Source organism: Peromyscus maniculatus, chromosome 19 (genome assembly GCF_049852395.1).
Source record: "Peromyscus maniculatus bairdii isolate BWxNUB_F1_BW_parent chromosome 19, HU_Pman_BW_mat_3.1, whole genome shotgun sequence".
NCBI lineage: Eukaryota > Metazoa > Chordata > Mammalia > Rodentia > Cricetidae > Peromyscus > Peromyscus maniculatus.
In genome coordinates, this window is record NC_134870.1 from 44882157 (window position 1) to 44906872 (window position 24716).

A 24716-nucleotide genomic window follows, 5' to 3' on the forward strand; every position below is an offset into this window, starting at 1 on the left:
TTGTGCTTTATGAAAAAGTCATGATTTCTGTATTCTTTACATGTTTCCATCTGGTTGTCAACACTTCTATGTATACCGTCTTTTAAAAACTCTCTAGGTCTGTCTGCTGTAAAATGAATATAGAGGATTCTATAATGTATAGCATTATACTTATTAATTATACTTTTTCTGAAGAATTTTGGTTGTTGTATAAGCCCTGTAAATATCAGTGATATCTAGAATTCATCTTTTTTACAGAGTTACCTGATCATGCTTTTCAGAATCATGTTTTAACAAGCTTAAGAAATTATCCAGGTATATTAACACATGCCTGTGACCACCACTTAGAAGTCTGAGGCTGGAGGGTCACGAGGTTGACCTCATCCTAGACAACATAGGAGACCTGTTCACAAAACAACAAGAAGAAGAAATGCTAAGAAAATCTGCTTTCTCTGTTCTCTCTTCCACATGGTACCACTGTAGTGAGAGGACTGAGAGTACCAAGAAGTCTCTCAAGGTGGCACAGCCCAGACATGGGGGCTGGGGCTCCTGTTATGCCTTTAAGGCTTTTGAGAATCTCAGAGACCTTCTGTTGTGGATTGGATTGACTGATGTAGCCCGTAACAGAAATTCAAGGAAATAGGAAAAGTTCCCAAATGGTCATTTAAAATAACATTCCAAACATTTAAAAAATCAAATTGAACTTTCCTTTTCAATATAAGCGAACAAGAAGAGTGTTGCTGCTTTGTTTTGCAAACATTTCAAATTTCCAGTGTAATAGAAAACAGTCATCTTCAGTCCATCATGATGGCACATATCTTGCCATCTCAGGAAAACTTACTATGAACTAACTTGTTAGAAAACAAGAATTGAAAGGTAAATTAAATCCCCATGTTTTATTAAGTAATTCTAATATTGATTACCCCCTGAAATGGTCTCACATACCACTGTTGCTTTTAGACCTCATATTGTGTCAGCTTTGATTGGTTATTTAAATTATGTATACACTTTTGATATTGTGTTAGTTATTTTTCTCATTGTGGAGGAAACAGACCAGAGATTGATATAGCCCTAAAACCTGACACTAGTGTCCTCTATCCCCCTCTGGACTGAATCCCAAAGTTCCTGCTTCTTTAGGAAGAAACTTCCTAAAACAGCATCTCTGGCTAGGGAGTGACTGTTCAAATACACTTGGTGTGTATATGGTGGAGGGCATTTTACATTCAAACCAGGCACTATACCAAAGCGTGAAAAGTGGTGGTTTCTTAAAGTTTAGTTGCAGTATAAAGTTAGAAGCTTTCACCCTGAGTCTGTATGTTAAAATCAATTATCCAGGCAGGATTTTGCATCTACATGAAGCCTTGATCTCTTGGAAGATATTGTTTCATTGACATGCATATATTTCAAATACTGATGTTTCATTGTGTTGCTAGAGTTTTCCTGGCTGGCCCACAGTCAGGACAAATCTCTCTCACCCGCCAGTCCCGCATCCGCTCAGACCCAACCAAGTAAACACACAGAGACTTATATTGCTTACAAACTGTATGGCCATGGCAGGCTTCTTGCTAACTGTTCTTATATCTTAAATTAACCCATTTCTATTAGCCTATAAGTTGCCACGAGGCTCGTGGCTTACCTGTACCTTACATCTCACTTGTCATGGTGGCAACTGGCAGTGTCTCTTTGCCTCAGCCTTTTACTTCCCAGAATTCTCCTCTCTCCTTGTCCCAGCTATACTTCCTGCCTGGCTACTGGCCAATCAGTGGTTTATTTATACAGAGTGATATTCACAGCACATTGTCCAAATTGGACCATAATAGATAGTAACACAAAATTTTGTTAGAATATTCACATTTTTTTTTTTTTTTAAGATTTAACTCTTAATTTGTTCTTTGTCGTGCATCTGGATCCCATTTATCTCCTGGCCCCTTCACATCTGTTCTCTGTCCCTGCAACCTCCCCTCTCCCCAAAACAAAACAAAACAAAATTTAAGAGAAAAGAAAAAAAAATCATCTCAACTTGGAAGCTGCAGTGTGACCCAGTGAGTCACAGAGTGTACCTTCCAGTCCACACATCTCTACTTGCAAGTGTTTGCTGCAGAGTCATTGGTCTGGTTTGAGGCCTCTGGCTTCTGCAACACTATCGATGCTGGGCCCTCACTGGGACTCTTCTTGGGTATCCTGTTGTTGTCCCCGTGTTGTGGAGATCATACAGCTCTGGATCCATAGAACTGGCCCCTTCATGTTCTCCAGTAGTTTATAGATTGGGTGGATGTTGGGGAGGGCTAACTCAGCCTTGGTTCTGGGCAGGGTTGGTCTGTTCGCCAGTTGTTCCCCATCCTTACCACAAGGGTGAGCTCTCCAACGCTGTCCCAGCTAGTTCACCCTATGCAGCAAGGGGCAAGGGGTGGGGTAGGTTCTCCTGCTGTCATGCCCCAGGCGGGCTCACCCACACCTGCAGAACCAGGGCCAGCTCTGTTGTTACCAGGTGAGATGCAGGGTCCACTCTCCCGAGTGCTGCAGTTGGTGAGGGGCAGTTCTTCCACTTGCCAGCAAGAGGCAGGGTGGGGGGAAGGGTATTTTTCCCTTACCCACACTACCACATAGCAGAGGGGGATGGGACCAGCTCTTCCATTTTCATGCCCTCAGGATCAGTTCCGCCTGTGCCCCTGCGAACAGGGTCAGCTCTATTGTGCTGCCTGGGAGAGGTGTAGGGGCTGCTCTCCCGAGTGCTGCAGCCAGTGAGGGTGGGGCCAAACCAACTCTGTGCAGCCACAGACATCAGCACTGGTAGCAGCGGCAACAGGGCCATGGAGTGGGCAACACCATGTCCCTGTTGGAGAGCCCTGGGCGGGGCTGGCTGTGTGCTGGCTCTTTTTCTTCTTACTGCCTGGGGCAGGCCACCTTCAGAATATTGAAGTATTATAAGTTGTTATGGTCATATTAGTAGCTACAAATTTTACAAAATTGTAACTCTTGCTTGAAAATTTGATTTTTCTTTTGACTTGGTAACAGTTTTATCAGTTTGTCTTGAATAGTTTCTCGGAGTTCTCAAGAATGCTTTGTTTTTGTACTTGTCAAAGGATAAGACTTCAACAGTAGTTTAGTTTAAGGTTTTAGTTGGCTTTGTTTGTTTTTCTTTTTTTGATGTAGGTCTTGTAGTCCACATAGGCCTCTAAACTCACTGTGTATTGGAGGATGACCCTGGACTCCAGCCCTCCTCTTCATGTCCTTAGTGCTCTATTTGTAGGTGCCATGGAGGTCACCATCCCAGCTCAGAATAGACCTGTAGTTCTCCAAGGCTAGAGATCAAAACCAGGGCATTAGGAACACTAAACAAGAATTCTGTCACTGAGCTGTACTCTCAGCTCAGTGTTTCTTATTTAAAAGATTGCATCAGGACCAGGTATGGTGGTGCACACCTTTAATTTTGGCACTACAGAGGCAGAGACAGGTGGATCTCTGAGTTGGAGGCTAGCATCGTCCGAATAATGAGTTCCAGGCCAGTCAATGCTAGATAATGAGACCCTGTCTCAAAAAAACAAAACAAAACAAACAAAAACTGCCTCAGTGTCTTTCTGTAAACAGCCCAGGTAAGACCCCAGCTTAAGAGTGTCAGGGTTACAGATCTGCAACACTTGTAACGTGGAATTAAGTGGCTTGGGGAGCTGAGCAACAGGAGTGGTTTTATACACAGGACAGGCTGACAAAGCAAAAACAAGAACAAGAAGCAGATTGGCCATTTCAGAATTGCTTCCCTCATAAGGTAGTGGAGGGGAGACAGAAGAGTACACAACATGTGGCTAATTAACGTCAGATTATGTCATGTCACTTTGTGTAAGGATTAAAGTGGAGGGAACTTAAACGTCATGCTGATTGAAACTAAACTAGCCCATCTAGGAAATTTCTCCTGATTCCTTGAAAGGTTAGTTAAACAAGTCTTATATTTGGTAACATGGAGCTTTATCATGGGTAGATCTATTTTGATTGTGTTTGTTCTTTTGAAGTGTGGTTGAATAGAAGAGTTCAAAGTGGATGTTCTTGTCTTGCTCCCCGTCATTAGTGGAATAAGTTTGGTCTCTCACCATTAAGTGTGGTGCTAGCTTGTAGCTGACCATAGATGTGCTTTATCAGACTTCATCAGCTGATAGTCCAAATTTTGCTGAGAGTTGTGTTAGATGTTTCCTTTGTGTTATATGACTTCTTCCCCATTATACTAAATGTGAGTTATACTGGTGGACTTTTTAAAATGTTAACCCAAGTTTGCATTTCTTGGCTAACCCTTCAGTTACTTGATTTTATATGAATAATCTGATCAATATGTATTTAGTGAATAAAGATAATAATGTTCCTTAAATGTTTTTCCATTTTGGGTAACATTTGAAAAAAATTGACCACAAAATACTAGTCATATAATAACCCCAATTTTTTGAGACTTGATTCAGAGATTGCTTCTCTACAACTTTATTGGACAGTGGATGGTGAGTGGAAGTAAGTAGAGAAGTCCTGTCATTAAGGAACTTGACACTCTGTACATCTTTATATCCTGTATAGTTTGACAAATTTTGATGATCTCCTTTACTAACCTCTTGTAGATCAGAGAGAACAAACTAAAGAGTGTAAATGCTTTACTAGAGATTGTTCAATTGAGAACATAGTGATTAGCAACTTTGAGTGCTGTGGAGGAGAAGACAGAATTGTGGGAAGAACTTTACAAACTGTGTGGTGGAGAGCTGTTGAAAAGTCCCAGGAGCAAGTTCTATGTCTTGACTGTTGCTCCAGGCTCTTATTGTGCATGATTTATTTTAGTCAAGACAGGATTTTAGTTGCAGTGAGCTTTAGTAAGTCGTTACACATATGACGAGTGACTCTTGCAGGCGTTGTTTACGCTTAGGTGGTGTGCTCTCTGTTGCTGTTCTGGAGAGCGGGTACAACCTGTACTTGTTTCCATTCTCTGTATCTGCCACAAGTGTAGTATTCCATTCTCCATGTCCTGCTGCTGCATTCATTGTTCATCTTCACACTTGAAAAATGGTGGGCACTCTTGCCCAAACTGCTCTTATGGAGACCCACTTGAGGGTGAATGACACCCAGGCACACAGCACCACTGGTGAACGTTAGGACAGTCTGGGAATGTGATTGTGCTGGCTCCTAGCTTCCTCGTTCCCTTTCTTCTGCTCCTGCAGCAATTGGCACTCAGATTCATAGGATTAACAAGAATGAACCTATTTCAAAAGTTCTTCATTAAAAAGAATAGAAAGGATTTTGTTTTAAATTGTATATGGAAAGATAAAAAGCCTCCCACAATATTTGTGGGAGCAGAGCTTCATGTTCTCTGTTTCCAAGGCTCAGAAAACTTAGCATGGCCTTGCTGGTTCTACTGTTGAGAGTCTTAGTGCTAAAATCACGGTGTGAGTCTGGGCTGTGGCGTGAGGTTAATATCCTCTCTGTACTCACTAGTTTTGTTTGTTTTTGTTTTTGTGGAGGTTTTTTTTTTTTTTTTCTTTTTTTTTGTCAGACTGCAATTCCTAATGGCTGTAGGGTTGAGGCCTTCTGTTCTTAGAGGCTTTCCACCTGGTATGTGGATCTCTTCATAACACAGAGCTTGTTTCTTTACGGCTCTCTAGACAAGCTCTCACTCATTCTAATGGCTTTGATTCCTAGAGCTGCTTTTTAAAGAAGATGAGGAGATGAGGTAAGGTTAGACCATCTAGACTCTGCCTTTTGATTAACTTAAGATCTGCTGATGGGGACTGTACACACACACACACACACACACACACACACACACACACACACACACACACACACACGTGTTTTATACCTCCCCATACAAATAACCCTAACTGTAAGGGTGAAATCTTAGGAATTTTCCCACACTGGTATTTATTTGGGTTGATCTTAGCAGGATGCCAAGCATGGAATTAGTAAAGACAGCAGTGACTACCTAGTTCAATAAAAGTAGGCTCTTCCTATTGTCTAAGCCTCTCTAAGTAAAGCTCAGCAGATGAGATTGTAGAGAGATAGTAATGTACTTTTATGTGATTCCTGGCACACAGCTACAGTACCCGTGTACTGAACTGCCATGTGAACATCAAGGAGTGGGTTTAGAGAAGAAGGAGGTTCATCAGAAAAGGGGTTTTTGTTTTTGTTTTTGAAAACAATCAAGTTACTGTTAAAGTAACTAGAAAAATTAAAATGTTGTTTATTGGTTTTTCAGGAAAAACAGCTTAGTAGATAAGATGATGAAATTATTAAATAGCCTTTTCTTTTTCCCTAGATGGTATACCTCAAGTTTACTATTTTGGCCCTTGTGGTAAATACAACGCTATGGTGCTGGAACTGCTGGGACCTAGTTTGGAAGATTTGTTTGACCTATGTGATAGAACATTTTCTCTTAAAACAGTTCTTATGATAGCTATACAACTGGTAAGTAAAGCAGGGTGTTGGAGGTTGCTTGAACTTCAGTTTTTTTATCACAAGTTCCCTCCCTCTCTCTCACTGTATTCCTCAGTCTCTCTCTCTCTCTTTTTTTTTTTTTTTTTTTTAAGACATGGTTTCTCTGTGTAGTTTTGGTGCCTGTCCTGGATCTTGCTCTGTAGACCAGGCTGGCCTCGAACTCACAGAGATCCGCCTGGCTCTGCCTCCTGAGTGCTGGGATTAAAGGCGTGCACCACCACCACCCGGCCTATATCTTGGTTTTTTTGAGACTCAGTCTCATGTAACCAGAGGTTGGTCTCAAACTCCCAATGTAGTGTATGTTGGTTTTTGAACTACTGATCCTCCTGCTCTTTCTCCTGAATGCTGGTGTTACAGGTGTGCACCATCATGTTTGGCTTTCATAAATTTAAGTTAAAAGTTCTATTAAAGTTTTTTGACCTTGTCATATGGAACATTTGACCCATATAATAGAAATGTTTTTTGCTTTTTATATTGTGTTTCTAGGATGCATAGAATGTAAAATTACTGAGTCAAGTGCATTTTAGTAGTTAAAATTAATATTTTAATTGGAAAGAATGCTCACTTCAAGGGTTGAGGTTTTTCTAACACTTTTCTTGTGTAAGATGAGAACTTTAAATCCTCAGAAAAAGAGTTTTTAATCTTGGAAGTTGACTTTAATGACCTAATAAGAAAAGAATCTAATGAGAAGTATACTTCAGTATTTAAATATCAGAGAAACTATGAGGGAACATATGAGATGATTTTTAGACAGTTTTGACATAAATGCCAATATAAGTATGCTATAGAAGTCTTGGAATTGTTTTTATTCACTTAGTCACTAATTCTACTTCTCCAGATTTATGTTGGAAATATTTGGGTCACTTACAGTTTTATGTACAGGGATAGATTAAAATTGTAAAATAATGAGTAACACCCTGTGGTGTGGAGCTAACAGGTGAATTGGATAAATCATGAATAGTTATAAAGTAATATGTAGCTGTTAAAAACTGCATTAAAAGAAGTTTTGTGACCTAGAACATGTTCATAAGATATTGTTAATTAAGGCATGGGTCACAGGAGTGTGTGCCACAGTTTGTTAATAAACAGACTAGAACAGCTCTTGTAACTGTATGCTGACATGGCACTGTTAACCAGGATTACCACAAATGGAACCTTAGATCTAAAAGTGCTGTTTATTATTTTGTATGTTAAACATTGTTTGAGAATCTGAAAATATTAATATAAATATACTATATTATGGTTTATTTATCACTATATAAATATACCTATATATTTATATAGTTAATATAAATAGTTAATATAAAAGTTATCTTTATAGTAATAAAAATTAATATAAATATATGTGTTATTATAGTTGGAATTCAAATTTTTCTAGTTTCAAGATTTTAAAGTGTTTAATACCTGGAAAAATAAAATCTATTATGAAAAAGAATACTGAATGATGCTAATTTTTTGATGCTTTTTTTTTTAAAGGTGAAATTACATTCTTAAGGTTTTTTGATTATAAAAATTGCCTGATTCTTGAACTGAGGAAGAATAATGTTAATTTTATGAGTGTTTCTTTAGTTTTGAGTTTGAGGTTTTTATTTTTAATCAGTAAGTTTTTTTAACTTTATAACCTAGCATCTTCTGAAAATGGTGACTGAGTCTGACTTACTGCTAGGAAATCCATTTCTAACATTAGACACTTTCAATTACCTGTGACCTTGACAGCAAAGACATCCATTTTAAGTCCTAAATAGATATATGCTCTTTAAGGAACTGAAGAATGACATCTTTTTAACTTTAAAGGGTTGAAACAGTTTCTAATTGTTTTCTTTTTTATGTTATTTTTACTGTGAAATTCTGTCTTGGTTTTATCATTAAATCTAAAATAAAAATCTTTTTCTCTTTCCACTAAGATTTCTCGCATGGAGTATGTCCACTCAAAGAACTTGATATACAGAGACGTGAAACCCGAGAACTTCTTAATAGGAAGACCAGGAAACAAAACCCAGCAAGTCATTCATATCATAGATTTTGGTTTGGCAAAGGAATATATTGATCCAGAGACAAAGAAACATATACCATACAGAGAACACAAAAGCCTTACAGGAACAGCTAGGTACATGAGCATAAACACACATCTAGGAAAAGGTATGTGGACATGTTGTGTGGAAGCTTGAATTCTGCTGTGTCAATAGTGTAAGTTTGTTTGTTACTATGTTTCAGTGTTTGCAGATTAAAACAGGTCATATTGTAATTTTCATTCACCACATACCTATAGTTTTCTTTCATTTGTATTTTGATAATACTGTAAAAATAAGGTCCTGTATAGGGTAAATGTTTCCTATGATAACTTGAAACATCCAACCTTGATACAATTAGGGGATCCATTTATATATTTCTTTTTAATATGAGGTAATGCCCAATTTTAACTGAATTCAGATTATAACTCTCTTATACAGCTAGCCAGGTTAGTAGCAACCTGACTAATTGGGTATAATGCTAACAGCATTGAGTATAAAGGCAAGCAGAGCTGGCTTCCAATGCTGTCTAGAATATTTTTCCTAGCAGTATGGCTTTGGACATGTTATTAACTTTAAGAATATATTTCCTATATGTATAGAGAGTAAAAATATCAACCATATAGCATTTTTATGTTTTTTTTCTTCTTTTTTTCAGTTCAGGATCTAATTGGAACAATGTATTGTTTGTTGTATAGCTTTAATTATTTTATTTTATTTTTTTAAATCAGGTCTACATCCTTTCCTTTCTTAATTTTTCTTTATAGTCTTAATCTTAATAAATTTTAGGAGCAAAGGCAATATTTTAGAATGTTCTTGGTTTGGGTCGCTTATTTTTTTCTCGATTAGCTATTGGTATGCATTTTTAATACACATTCATGAGGAAGCATAGAAGTCTTGTTCTAATATTGTGTCAGGGTCAGTTGGTGTAATTATTTCCAGCTGGGTCTACTCACTTAGATGCTGTCTATTTTCCCTTGGCAACTAAAAAGCATGTTGTAGGTAGATCTTTGAAATTATATAAGCATGCTGCTCTTTACATTTCTTTTGAGGTAGGGTCTAGCTTCAGAGCTTAGATTGCCCTTGAACTTGAAACCCTCTTTCCTTGGCCTCTCACATTGTGGGACTATAGGCATGTGCTACCATGGAAGGGTCTTTAATAAATTGTTACCTGCTAGATTCAGCAGCTACTGGTGATTCCCTCTCTGTTTCTCACATATTTATTAGCTGATATTCTAACATCACAAACTTCGCTTTTACCCAGTTATTGATCTGTACAAACTGAAAGTTTTTATTTGTTGGAGTATTTAATAAATACATTGCTGCCTTTGTTTATTTTGATTCCCTGAGTGTCTCGCTTTGGCTGCTGATTGCTCCTTTAAAGCTGGCCCTCCTCCTGACACGTTCAAGCACTCTTTGATCACTTTCTGGTTTTCTAGTTACTCTGGTCCAGGCATATAGCCAGTCATGCCTATAGGATGCCCTGGGTCTCTTTATTTGATGACGACAGAATTCCAAGACCAAGATTTAGCCAGTGGTTAGTGCTTTTTGCTGGTCTCTGGTATTAACCACTGGTGTCTAGGTAATGTGTAAGTGTGTGTATCCCTATACACAGAGAGAACTAGCTTATACACGGGCACATATTTACACAGATACTAGTGCACTGCTAGTAAAGCTTCAAGGTGGTACTGGTACTTCTGAGGTTTGAGTCTGTTTACTACAAAGTAGTACTCCCCTATCTATGTCCATTTACCTTCTGTATTTTTATCTTCCTTTGTTTTAGCAGTGAGACATCTGCCCATCACACTATTACTCAGGTTTTGAAAGCTAGGCTACTCAGAATATAGCTTCAGAATTACTGCTAAATGGCACTCCTTTGTGAAGCAAGCTTACTGCACATAATAATTTTAATTGTTTATCAGAGTTTTTTTTTTAACTCGAAATAAAATTTATGTTGGATAGAGCACAAATACTTAGGTATAGAATGTGTCAATAAAATATCTACACTGCATAATGAAGCCCTGTCGTTTTTACATTTCTTCTAGAAGCGTTATGGTTTTGGTTTCTGATATCTGTGGCTTATCTAGAATTAGGTTTTTTTTTTTATATAAGGCAAGATAGGGGTTGAGGTTTTATTCATGGTATATTCATTCAAACTGAATTGCCTTTTTCTTTAAAAATCATTTTTACATTGTATTTGCTATACGTTTTTCTTTTTTCTTTCTTTCTTTCTTTTTTTTTTTTTTTTTTTTTTGTTTTTTTTTGTTTTTTTTTTTGAGACAGGGTTTCTCTGTGTAGTTTTGGTGCTTGTCCTGGAACTCACTCTGTAGACCAGGCTGGCCTCAAACTCACAGAGATCCGCCTGCCTCTGCCTCCCGAGTGCTGGGATGAAAGGTGTGTATCACCGCCGCCCAGTGCAATATGTTTTTCTTAAACCATGCTTTGTGCTTATATCAGAGGAAGCACAGCCTTGATTTTCTGCTTTTAGATTCTGTTTTAGCAGCTTAATCACAAGGAATAGGCAGGAATGTAAACCAATCGTGTGTTCATTTGCTCAGGTGCCTTAAAGCAGCGACTGCTCTGGGGGTTGAAGCACCTTTTCACAGGGGTCACATACCAGATATCCTGCATATCAGATATTTACATTCTGATTCTTTTTTTTTTTTTTTTTTTTTTGGTTTTTCGAGACAGGGTTTCTCTGTGTAGTTTTGCGCCTTTCCTGGAGCTCACTTGGTAGCCCAGGCTGGCCTCGAACTCACAGAGATCCACCTGACTCTGCCTCCCGAGTGCTGGGATTAAAGGCGTGCGCCACCACCGCCCGGCTTTACATTCTGATTCTTAACAGTAGCACAATTACAGTTATGAAGTAGCAATGAAAATAATATTATGATTGGAGGAGTCACCACAATATGAAGAATTGTATTGAAGGGTCACACCATTGGGTTAAGAACCACTGACTTAAAATATAATAAAATAAGATGTCGACAGGACCCTAGGAGCTGTCTAGTCCAACTTCTAATTTTTGGTGTTTGCTTCATCTCCAACAGTTTTCCTCAGACTTACCCGTTACAGACTTCATGTCTTTACTCTGCTGCTCAGTTCTGAATTAGGTAGCATTTGGCATTGTTGCTGGCAGCCTGCCTGATACTTGGATCCTGATACCTTCTCCTTTACACATCTGAAATGCGTGAGAAATGGGAGGCTGCCTTTAAGCATAGTTTCAGACATAAAATGATAAAAGACAGGCTTTATTGAGATAATATTTTTGGTGAGTCCTTTCAATAGCAAACTCCTGCCAGCCTTAAAACACAACTGGGTAGAGGTACTTTTTGGAACCAGTTACACCCACATTTGCATGTGCATTGTCTGTGAGAAATCTTCATTTCATGGGCGTTGTTACAGACCATTTCAAAATAACTAACAGAGTTTCACAACTATTTTATTGTAAGACATGAGGTTACAACTTCCTTATGGGCCAATGGTGTGTGTGTGTGTATGAGTGAGACAATGGTATATGTAGCAACTTTCTATTTGTAGAAAAGGCAAAGTAAATTTTTGTCATTGTTAGGAAAGGCCTTCAGAGCTTGGGGAAGTGGCATTTAACTGTTGTAGGAATCCAGACAACAAAAGCTTTAAGATTTACTTTTCAGAGGCCTATCTGTGTAGCAAGTCTAATGTAGATGGGTAATATTGATAGAGGAAATGCTTGTTTGCCAGAACACAGGAATTCCTAATTTGAAATAATAAGACGCATGTGATGTATGTGGACATGGGTGTTTCATGTGTCTTAAATTTAAGTTACATGACTTGCTGAAGAGTGAAAAACCAACAAAAAAGAAAGAGGACCAGAGAAAAATGGGACTCTCGACTGATTTTGACTTTGTATGTGTCTGACTGAAGCCTTCCCAGCTCTCCGTGGATCTCAACCACCCTCTTCCTTCTCTGTCCCTTCTCCCTTCCTTCCTTCCTTCTGGCTTTTCTTTCCTTTGGTTTTGCAGTGCTAGAGAATCAACTCAGACCATTGCACCTGCTAGGCAAGTGCTGAGCTGATAAACTACATCCCAGCCTGTCAGGGACTACTTTGAAGGCATCAGTAATTCATTCCTTCATTTGTTTGCCTCTCTTTATTTATATGAAAATTCAAAAGAGAGAAATGATTGTTGGACAATGCATTACACAAGCATTTTTCCTTTTGAAGATTAACAGTATCAGATTTAATCAGAAAAAAGGTATTTCTAGTATACTATAGATGAGTAGTTTAAAACCCACATTGTATAGCTTTTTATTTTTATAATTGCTATTGATCTTAATATGGCATAAGGCCATTTATGCTCAGAAGACAGGTACAGTGACTTAGTTATATCTTTGCATATCTACTTATGTCACTGTCCAAAGTGAAATCCTCATAAAGCTGTGTGACAGATAGGGATTTCCACTGTCACTGAATGAAAGAGGCTGCTGCTGCTGCTGCTGTTTCTTTCTCCTCCTCCTCCTTTGTATTTTCATGCTGAATTGTTTTAGGTTAGCTTTCATTAGATGTCTACTGTTGAATAGCTTTTGAAAGACTTGCTTTGAGGCTCATTATTTTCATTCTTGGATCACTCTTCTGCCCTTTTATTTCTTTTCTTGTTGAAATTTTTTTTTCTTTTTTTTTTTTTTTTTTTGGTTTTTCGAGACAGGGTTTCTCTGTGTTGTTTTGGTGCCTTTCCTGGAACTCGCTTTGTAGACCAGGCTGGCCTTGAACTCACAGAGATCCGCCTGCCTCTGCCTCCCGAGTGCTGGGATTAAAGGCGTGTGCCACCACCGCCCAGCATTGTTGAAATAATTTAAAGTTAGGTGTCCCTCCCCCCCCCCCACTCTCTTACACATACATACACACCAGACAAGCTTGGAGAAAATGCATTGTATTTTTATTTTTTGTGAGTTTTTTTTTCTTTCAGCTTTATTTTGTTTTACTTTTGCCTTGTTAATAATATAAATGTGGTTCCTTGTGGCAGCACCTAGCTTTTCCCTTACCTTGATTTGTTTCTCTTAACTTATAAGCCAGACTTACTGAATTACAGCTAAATTGAGAGAAATTTTAAGAGAGAACTTGTTTAGAAATTAAGTGACTATATGTGTTGAGTTCTTCCTCAGAAAAGAAATCAACATGTTTTTGGTTTTCTTGATAGTGCTGGGTTGTGTGTCTAGATGAGGGAGCTGTTACTGCATATTGTGCTACATAATTGTTTTGTTTCTTTTGTGTCAAGACAGTCTTTTGGTGCAGCCAGTGTGGTGTGAAACTCAGCTCAGGATGACTTGGAACCCAGTTGTGTTTATCAGGCTGGGTTTGAAGTCGGCATTCTCCTGCCTCAGCCTTTAGAATGCTGGGATTACAAGCATGTACTTTCATTCTCTGCTCTTATATTGTCATTGGAAAAACACCAAAACTCATCTTTATTAGGTATTTTTGAAAAAGTTGAGTTCAGTGAATTTTGTGGCAAATGTATTTCTGGATATTATGCAGTAGAGAAAACTGCTAAAACATTTTATAAGGAAATACTAAAGCAATCTTGAAAGATTTACTTTTATTTTTAATTATGTGTATGCATATGTGTTTGTAGAGTACAGTTGTCTGTGGGGCCAGAAGAGAATCTTGGATTTCCTGGAGCTGAAGTTACAGGTGGTTGTAAGGTTGTAAGTTGCCCAATGTGGATGCTGGGACTTGAACTTAGGTCCTTTAGGAGAGCAGCAAGCTCTCTTAAACACTGATACCCCTCTCCAGCTCCTAAATATGACCTTTACTTATATGTAGTAGATGTTTTTAGTTTTATATTTACAAAAAATAATTTATACTCTCTTGGAAGAGTTTTTATTCTTTGATTTCTCTTATCAGTTGGTATTTGTCTTTTGCCTTTGTTGTTTTTTGGTAGGAATTGAAGTAATAAGTTTATCTTTTATAATATATACACATATAATGGAAGGTTTTCTGCTTCTAAACAAGACATTTGGCATATTCTGTGTTGAAAGAAATAAATTTGAGTTCATGAAAAAAATGGTTTTCTGGTAAAACTGAAAATGTAATTGATATGGACAGCTACAGATAATTGAATAGTACTATCCTATCTTAACTGGGAAAGTAATGTTGAGTTTTGACTAGAAAAGCATTACCTTGATTTCATTGGTCGGCTTTCCCAAGTGAACAGAATGCACAGCAGCGGATAAAGTCCTGTCCTGTTAAGTGCTGGAAGTTATTTAACCCGATCCTGCATTCCAGACTGAGAAAATAGTTTCTCCTTTCAGTGAAGTTAGAACTTAAAACCATCTGAGGTAGCTGAGGTTCCTCAAATGTGTTGTTTATGTAATGCATATATTTTTACTGATAAAAGTCTAAAGTGATTATATAAGTTAAATTGCTTTGAATTTATTTAAAAGAAATTTTAACTGTATTTAAATCTCCATTTCTAATTTTTAGAAAGTTACATAATAAATCAAAGCTTTGAGGGAAATACCCATTTTCAAACAGAGCTTTTTAGTTAAATGCTTTAGAAAAAATGTGAGCAGGTCTTAGTAAGGGCCTGATAACCTGTGAGAGATCTTTTTCATGTAATAGAACTCTAGCAAACTTGAAGGGTGTTCCTTAGTTACTCTATTTCAAAGAGAAAGCTTTCTTGTGACTTCTATTACTTCCCACTTGGTGACATTTATTTCTAGGTGTCACTTGCTAAGAGAACACAAAGAAAGCAATTATGATGGTAGAAGGTGTTTGGTAGTCGGCTTACTTTACTAGCTTCTGTTTATGGCTTGAATTTATAATGCCTGGTAGATTATGAATCTAATACTGTCCTTTGATGGAGTGGTACAGGTGAGATCACTGTATGATCTTTTTTCCTTAACTACCATTCTGATAGAATAGAAATGGCTTTTTGTGCTGTTTCTCTCTTTAACAAGAATCCTATTGTAAGGCTAAAATTATATATATAATATAGTGTGTGTGGGCGGTGTTGGGGTACATTTAGAAGGCTAGAGGACAACTTAAGGGAGTTCTTTCAAGTCTTTGTAAGCATATGCTATTTTACACATAAACAGATACACACAGACACACACTCACTCACTAATTCACTCTCTCTGGTAATTTTTTATATTGGTAAATTTGTATATTTTCTGGGTTTTGATACTGTTGTATAAAGATACTAGTTTTTAAATTTAGTTTCTGATTGCTCATTGCTAGTATAGAAATCTGTTTGATTTATATATTGGTCTTGTATCCTGAAACCTTGATAAACTCACTAGTTTCAATATTTTGCAGATTACTTAGAATTTTCTACATTGAATATTTATATTGTCTATAAAGAAAAATAGCATTTCTTTTTCCAATCTGGACATCTTTAAGAAATTTTACTTTTATACTTACTATTTTATGTGTGCACATGTGTGTGGGGTTGCACTTGCCATGGTACTCAAATGGAGGTCAGAGGCCATCTTTGTGAAGTGCATTCTCTCACTCCTTTACATGGGTGGTAGAGTCGCCAGGATTGCTCCATTGCAATGGCCTGTTGGCCCCCGAATACATTTCAATAATTAAATGATGTTTTCTTTTTTTTGCTTTTTTGTACTATCAAGAATTTTCCATTGGGTGTGATGGCTCATTCCTTTAATCCTAGCACTTGGAAGACAGAAGCAGGTGAATCTCTGTGAGTTCAAGGCCAGCCTGGTGTACAAAGAGAGTTCTAGGACAGTCAGAGCTGTTACACAGAGAAACCCTGCCTCAATAACCGCCCCCCCCCCAAAAAAAAAAGAAAAAAAATTTTCCATATGATACTGAATAGAAATAAAGTAATAGATATTTTTATTTTTGGTCCTGACACTAGGCTGTGTTTCTATAATTTAAAATTTATCTTAGGCCAAGTCTATTGGAGGCAGTAAGATCACAAAGTCAAAGCTAATAAGTGTAAATTCAAGGCCCTTTTGGAAAAGTTCATGAGAACTGATCTCAAGTAAAAACAAGCAACGGGAGAAAAAAAAATGAAAAAGAGAGCCGGGAGTTGAGCTCGTGGTAGAGTGCTTGTCTAGTATCCCCAGGCCCTGGGTACAACACTCAAGTCCTCCATAAGATAAAATGAATGAAGAGACCAAGAAAAAAGAATGGTACAGGTTCTTCATAGTTGTCTTTTGTTAGGCTAAAGAAATTTCTATAACTTATTTTGAATACATAAGTTTTAAATAAAAACTCATAATATGTTTTGTGGTACTGAGGATCAAGCCGAGGATCTTGTGCAAGCTAAGAAATGCTCAGTCACTGTGACATTCTCCCAGCCCTGGCTGAGAATTTTTATGATGAATGCATGCTAGATTTTTACAGATGCTTTTTGTCTCTGAGATGATCGTAAAATTCATGTCTTTTAAATTTTAATTACTATTGTGTGTGTGTGTGTGTGTGTGTGTGTGTGTGTGTGTGTGTGTGTGTGTGTTACATGAGTGTGAGTGTGCAGTATGCAGCACATGTGGAGTCCAGGCAGGTCATCAAGGCTTTCATTTATTGCCTCATGACAGTCTTATGGAACTGGATGCTCTTGGGAACTTCTTGTTTCTGCCTCCAAGTCCTGGGCAGCCATTTCTGGTTTATGTGGTTGCTGGGAATTCACACTCAGGGCCTCATGCTTACAGACAGAGCAAGTATTCTTACCCACTGAGTCCCCATAGATTCTTCCCCAGTCCCCGTAGATTCACCTTTGAAAGTTAAATTAATCTTATATTCTAAGGGTGAAGATTACTTATTCAGGGAACAATACCTTCTTAAGGATTTTGTGCTTGCTTATGAGATATTTCCTATAGTTTTTGTAGCTTGCAGTCATTTTGTTTGAAATAGGACAATGTAATGAGTTGAGAACTCTTCTAAGAGTTTTTGTTGACTTCTTGGCCTTTAGTAGAATTTATCAGTTATGCTTTATATTTAGGTAATGTTTTAAGTTGTATTAAAATGTTTATGTACATATGCATTTATGCATGTGTGTATGTATATATGGGCCCAGATTATGTGAGAGACTTTTTCTGGGGAGATTAAATGCTCACATATGTCTGCTCATCTCAGAAAGCAAACTTACAACAGACCAAAGTTAACAGTTGCACTGGAGTTCAATTTGGTGAACCAGTGAGTTTTTAATTGAGGTTACTGTGGGAGCCCGTTCCGGGGTTCCTCATGGCTTTACCCAGCAGGTCCGAATAGAGGATGATCAGGACCACGGGCCTGAGCGCAGGTGTCTGAGATGGTCTGCACTTGGCTGTGCTGGGGGAGGAGGTCTTTTGCTCCACCCCTTGGCGTCTCTATAAAAACCCTGGACCAGAGACAGTCGGGGCCCGTTGGAATAGGTTCCAGGCCCTCTCGAGGCTATCCTTTATTTTCTACCTGTTTATCTCCGCAAGATTCTCCGCTATAAATCCTTCTATCTAATATTTCCTGCTGCTCGCACTCAAGAAAACTCTGGGAAGCTGTGGGGGTGGTGGGTAAACGCCCCACAGGTTACTAACAGGAGTATGGGTGAGGAATTCCTTTCAGAAGCAAGATGACTCAAAAGCAGCCTCATCACCAAAATGCCCACCCCAGCACAGATGATGACGCATGAAAGTTTCGCTGAAGCTTTCTGTATAGCTTCTAGGTGGCTCAACGGGTCTTAGAAACCTTGGTGAGATAGCTGTCATTATCTTCTCCAACAGTTGTTTAATGCTTCTGTAACCTAGAGGGGCTCTAATGAGTCTTGCAAACATCAGCTTCCCAGACAAGAAGTTTGCTTAACTTGAGTCTCATGAAGTCCCCTTCTTCTCCAATAGAATGTTTCAGTTTAGAGGCAATGGCTATACAGCACATGTGTGGTACCACATGTATGTAAAAAAGATCAGAGTGCAAGCTTGGCTTCCATCGTGCTTGAGACAGGGTTTCTAGTTGTTTACTCTTGCATATGTCAACTTAGTTGGCCTGGGAACTTTGAGAATTCTTCTCTTTGTTCCTTCTATCTCACTGTGGGTGAGCTGAGATTACAAATACATGTTAGGACATCCAGCGTTTGTGTGGGTTCTGAGGACCTGAACTGTGGCTTTTATGCTTGTGTGGCAAGTGCTTTATCCACTGAGCCATCTCCCCAGTTCATACTTTAAAATTTAAATTAAATGTCTTTCATTGGCATAGAGCTATTCACATATTCTTGAAGCAGTTTGGTAATCAGTAAATCTTTTTGTCTAGTTCACCTCAGTTGCTGAGTTGGCACAATGTTGGTTCCTAATTTTTAAAAATCATTCTTTTTTTTACAGAATGGTCTGTAAGATCTGTTCTAATGCCCCTTCTGTTGCTCCTGTCACTACTAATTTGTGCTGCTTTAGTCTAGTAAGAGGACTAATTATTTTATTGAAGCTTTCAAGTGATCAACCTTTTATTTTTTTGTGTTAAATTTTTGTTTTCTGGTCACTGACCTCTCTTTATATATCAGCCCCCATATGCTGCCAAACTTATTTTGGGTAGTATTAATATGAAGACAGATAAGTAGTTAGAATATAGTCCAGAATATGAACATAGATGGCTAGCTGAGTTTTGAGAATAATGCAAAAACAGTTTTGGGGGCAGGGAAAGTCTTGTCAAAAATTGTATAGCCAGATTATCATATTGACAAAAATGGATCTATTATTTCACTCTATGCCTAAAGTAAAAATAAACTTACTTCAAAATGTATAGTAGGTTTAAGTATAAGAACCAAAGCTATAAAATCTATAGTTATAAATAGAAATCTGTGGTCCCAGAGATGTTTTTAATTGAACATAAGCCAGTAGGAATAGTAAGAGGAAAATTAGCAGTAAATTGGACTTCATGAAAATACAAAACACACACAGTTCATGAATGATTTACAGTAGTAACATTTGAAGTTCAAGAGCATTAGTCATCAGTAAGATACTGTTGATCGCTGGTAAGCTTGTATATCATAGCTATTGGCCTGGATAAAATGTAAAAGACTGACAGTGCTAAATTTCTAAATAACTGGCAGTCTAATATTGCTGGTGGGGATCTGAAATGGCCCAGCCTCTTCACAATGTACTTTAGAAGTATCTTAGGAAGCTGTGTACGTACTGCCATGTGATGATCTGATGGACTCCTAAGTATTTACTCAAGATGGAGGAAAATGAGTGGTCGCACAAAGACTCAGAATGTTCATGATAGTCTCCCTCCCACAGTAACTGCAAACTGGAGCCTACTTAGGTGAATAGGTGAGTTTATTGTGGTTGTCTTCATGACCAGCAATGAGCTCTTGATGCATGGAGCTCTATGGGTAAATCTTCACAACATACTGAGGGAAAGAATCCAGATATGAATCTGTGCTGTATAATTCATACTGTATGAAAAATCTAATCTGTAATGACAGAGTTAAGTGGGATCCTGAGGCCAGAGGTTGGAGGTGGAAAGGGAAATTGATAGCAGTGCTATTTAGAGTCTCTGAGAAACTTCTTGATTGTGGTGTGGTGTCAAGGTTATAAGGTATTCCAGTGAGCAAAGCTTTTCCCTCTAGGAATTACCAACCTGACTGTACTCAGAATTGTCTACTTGGAAAATGCATAGATCTCTGCTCCACTGTATACAACGAGTCAGTTACCGCAAGAGGCCAGTTTCTCCGAGCTTTTAAAAGTTTCCAGAATGCTTTCAGTTTTATTCTGGAGTTTGGAAATAATATTTTCTTTATATTACTTTTCCTTTTTAAGACTCTGAGACCCTAAGCATCCAGAGCCGTTTTCCTGGGTTTTGAGAATAATGAGCTCTCCTATAACATGTTGTCTAGGAGAATGATAGATACTGAGTAACAGTGTAAGCATTATTTGTAACCTGAAGCAAGTGCTTTGGGAACACAAGGTGGAAAATCAAAGGTCTCCTGACCTTTCATCTTATTGCAGATCAGTACTTTGGAAAATTTGTTTTTTCTGAAAGCATTGCGTATTATTTGGAATAATATACAGTAGGGTGGCTCATTTGAGAAACACAGCTTGCATGCTGCATTTAAAGCATTTTATCTCATTTGTTAGCATCTTTGTATTATTTTAAAAATCAAGGAATCTCAATTTTTCAGTGACAATATTGAAATATTTACATGTACATATTTAATGTTAGTCTGTTACTGTCAGTCATTTATATGCTACATATTTTGTTACAAAAACAAAACAAAAATCCTTAAAATAACAGTTGTTCTAGTAGCATTTGGGGGAACAAATAATAGTACAGGAGTTATGAATGTTGATATGTGTTATATCTCACATGATTATTTATTAGTTGGTTACAATACTAACTCTGTTTATTGTTAATAGAGAATATGTGGGATGCAAATTTTATGCTCATATGGGTTTAGGAAATTCAGTTAAAGAATGATAAGCACTTTCAACTCCAGGGTTTCTCAGAACCTGTAGCTTGTCCTGTTCTGACTCTTTAAGATGGAGCTCTAGGATACAGAGAAACTCAATTAGGCCATTGAACCTCTTTTCCGTTGGCCGTTAGTTCAATGAGTAGGTATCTAAGCAGGTAAATAAATTTCAGTATCACTGAAGATATCTTATGGCAGTATTTTAAAGATGACAGTCTGTAAAAAGAATTTATATACGATTTTGTTACTTATAGATAGTAAATCCATATTTTACATTAATGTCATAAATGTAGAAATAATAATTCTCCATTTTTTCATTTTTCACTGGAAGGTGAAAGTGAAATTTCATATTTCTCTTCTGTTTCAGAGCAGAGTAGAAGAGATGATTTAGAAGCTTTAGGCCATATGTTCATGTACTTCCTGAGAGGCAGTCTTCCTTGGCAAGGCTTAAAGGTAATTGTTTTTTGTGTTTCTTTATTGGAGTACGTAAAATCTTAATGTGTATTAGGCCTTCTGTTACAACTAAATAGTTTTTAAAACACCACATTCTTGTACTCCTCTTTCCTGCTTTAGGCTGACACATTAAAAGAGAGGTATCAGAAAATTGGAGACACGAAACGAGCCACACCAATAGAAGTGTTGTGTGAAAACTTTCCAGGTAATGGACAGTGATACATTTCATAAGTTGAGACATGTGCTTATGCACAGAAAAAGGCTAATTTTCATTCCTTAAGTTTATACGTACTTTTTTTATATACATTGAAAAACACGAGCACTTTAAAAATGTGATTTAGGGGTTGGGGATTTAGCTCAGTGGTAGAGTGCTTGCCTAGCAAGCGCAAGGCCCTGGGTTCGGTCCTCAGCTCTGAAAATGTGATTTAAAAGTTGTCAACAATTACTGCATAGAAACAGTTTGTGTATTTTCTAGAACTACAGAGTGAGTTCTAGAAAAAGTGCCAAAGCTACACAGAGAAACCCTGTCTCAGGAAAAAAAAATGTTTGAGATAGAAGCTTGTTGAGTTACCCAAGTCTGTTAGTGGCCTTGCTCTGTTCCTCAGGCTGGCCTGGGCCTTGCTGTCTTCCTGCTTTAACCTCCCAAGTGGCCTGTTCATTAAGCTTAGCTGTTGATAGTTACTAAATATCTGATATGGTTTGCATGGCAACATGAAGTGTAAAGAAGACTGACTTTGTTCAGGATAGAGGTCTTGTATCACTTTGTATTCACTGGCTCTTCTATGTAATGGTATCATAATAATAAAGTCAGTGCTCTGAAATAGTATATATTTCCTTATTCATTGTCAGTAAACTTTATTTTCTCTTTTGAAGTAACTTTTATAAGTGGAAGATTAAACAATATTGGTGAGAGTTCCAGATGTTTTAGGTGTGGATAGATTAAGTGACTATATTATAAATCGTACAAGCAGTTTTCCAGGGAAAATGGAGGTGCCAAGATAATTAGCCCTGTAATTGGGATTAGGTAGCAAGTGGAATAGTGAGAAAGTCCCTCTGTGAGGAAAGTCACAGGGCACCATGTTGCACTGTGAATGACTGAGGGGAGAGAGGCATCAAAATCTCCACATCTGAGATTTCAGCATTGGTAACCTACTGTTTCTATCTGTAGTGATGGAATACTCTTTTAACTAGTTAACAACTTTATCCATTAGATTTTTGTTTTTCCTTTCTTTTAAAAGTATAAACTTTAAAAAAAAAAAAAACGTGGTGTAGAAATTTGTATATTAACCAAGTAATTGTTTGATTGAAATGAAAAAAGGCTCTTATTGTGTTCTTGCATCAGAATTTTTTTTTTGAGATGATTTTGCCTATTTTGCCAGCTCAGAAGGTTAGAAATTTTGTCCCATGTTAGTAAGTTAGTGTATGTTACTGATGCTGAAGGAAACACAGCAAACTAGTACAGATGCTCTCACCTAACCTGGTTCCAGCAGTATTTTGAGTAAATTTAAAAATATGCATGAAGTATACCTTGTGATTAGACAATCATATCATTGAGCCACTAATTCAACCTCTAGTACAACTCAAGATACCTATTAAAATATTATTAAGCCGGGCGTTGGTGGCGCACGCCTTTAATCCCAGCACTCGGGAGGCAGAGGCAGGCGGATCTCTGTGAGTTCGAGGCCAGCCTGGGCTACCAAGTGAGTCCCAGGAAAGGCGCAAAGCTACACAGAGAAACCCTGTCTTGAAAAACCAAAAAAAAAAAAAAAAAAAAAAAAAATATTATTAAAAAAATGTTTTAACCTTTGGTATTAATGTCGCAAACAACTAATGGCTCACTTCTTTTCTTCTTATTTCTATTCTCCCTTTCTTTCCCCCTTTTTAATTTTGCTATAATTTAAAATTTTAAATTGAAACAGAATTTTATTAATTTTTTATTAATTGAGTATTATAGAGATATGTAGTCAGAATAACTTTTATTTCCTTTCTAGAAGAAATGGCAACATATCTTCGATATGTACGAAGGCTAGATTTTTTTGAAAAACCAGACTATGATTACCTAAGAAAGCTTTTTACCGACTTGTTTGATCGCAAAGGATATTTGTTTGATTATGAATACGACTGGATTGGTAAACAGTTGGTGGGTACTTTATGCTGTTACAATAGAAGATTATTTACAGTATTTTAATAGTACAGAATATTTCCATTGAAGATTGATTGCAGTTTGTAAGGAGTTCTTTTCATTTCCTGTTTGGGGACATTTCTTCAGGGGTCACCATACTGGGAATTGTAGACAAGTTCTACCACTGAATATCCTGCTTTTCGTAAAAGGGTGATGAGTAATTTTGTACTTTCTATCTTAATTTGTTTTTTAATACCAAATACGATATTTCTATATAGTATTCTTATGGAATTATAGTATTGCTGTTTCTCTGTAGTAGCTTATGTTCTGCTTTGATCAGAATTAAGAATTATAAAGTTTCTTCTCTGAGTCAAGATATTAAATATATAATTTTTTTATTTAAGAAGTATTTTTTAAATTTTTAAATGTTTATTTATATATTAGTGTTGGATATGAGATTCATAAATATATTTTTATTTTTAATGTGAGAAAGTAACTTAATAACATTAGAAGACCGTTTATACACATAAAAGTTAATACATTGAGAAGTATTTAAATGTCTTAGAAATACTGTAAAAAGTAGCTGTGTTCTCTTTGCTTTACCCTAGAAGTTTTTATCAATGTGCTTGAGAACAGTGTTGCTTCTTGAAGACTTAATTTACTTAGCAATATCATTTATTGGGTCACTGATTCTTTTAAGCAGCTAATGAGACTGTTTTTGATGGGAATCCTGAAGCAGGCCATTCCAGCACTAACTGTTGTTCTCTTGTAGCCTACTCCGGTGGGTGCAGTTCAGCAAGACCCTGCTCTGTCATCGAGCAGAGAAGCACACCAGCACAGGGATAAGATGCAGCAGTCTAAAAACCAGGTTTGCTGCCCTTTGGATATGAAGTCTTTCCTTTCGTTGTTGAGATGTGCCTTTTTCTTCAATGGGTCACACATCATACACACATGAAAGGACTGAAAGGACTTGTGTTCAGGAAACTTTTAGTGTTCGCCATTAGTTTCAGAATAATTATCATTTCCTTATTCACGGTACCAATTAGTCAAAGCAAGCAATATTTGGTGCTGTTAAAATGGAAGTGTTAGAATTATAACAACTTGTGCTCTTTCTCTCTCTAGTTAATTCAGTAAGTTATTTACTGAATTTCTGCTGTTTTAAGTGATTTTTGTATTCATGTGTTTAGAAATACAGAGGCAAAGCAAACAGTCCGTAAGAAGTAATTTAAACTGAGTGACTAGGCAGTGTTTAGTTAAGAGCTCACCCGTCCCTGGAAGCTGACAAACATGAATGTGTTGTCACTCTGTATAAGTTTATCTCTTAAG

The 24716-nt window shown here is 37.3% G+C and overlaps 1 protein-coding gene across 18 annotated transcripts in view; it reads left to right on the top strand.

Annotated features, from left to right (window-relative positions):
* Positions 1-24716, top strand: part of Csnk1g3 (casein kinase 1 gamma 3) — a 91998-nt gene that overhangs the window by 39695 nt on the left and 27587 nt on the right. For 9 of the 18 annotated variants that reach the window (XM_076555253.1, XM_076555258.1, XM_076555256.1 and 6 more), the window contains 6 exons: positions 6260-6408; positions 8343-8577; positions 21183-21268; positions 21389-21473; positions 23260-23408; positions 24163-24258. In XM_076555253.1, the coding sequence (XP_076411368.1) occupies positions 6260-6408; positions 8343-8577; positions 21183-21268; positions 21389-21473; positions 23260-23408; positions 24163-24258 (800 nt within the window). The remainder of the gene's footprint in view (positions 1-6259; positions 6409-8342; positions 8578-21182; positions 21269-21388; positions 21474-23259; positions 23409-24162; positions 24259-24716) is intronic. The other 9 variants (XM_076555255.1, XM_076555260.1, XM_076555257.1 and 6 more) reach the window with 1 other exon arrangement.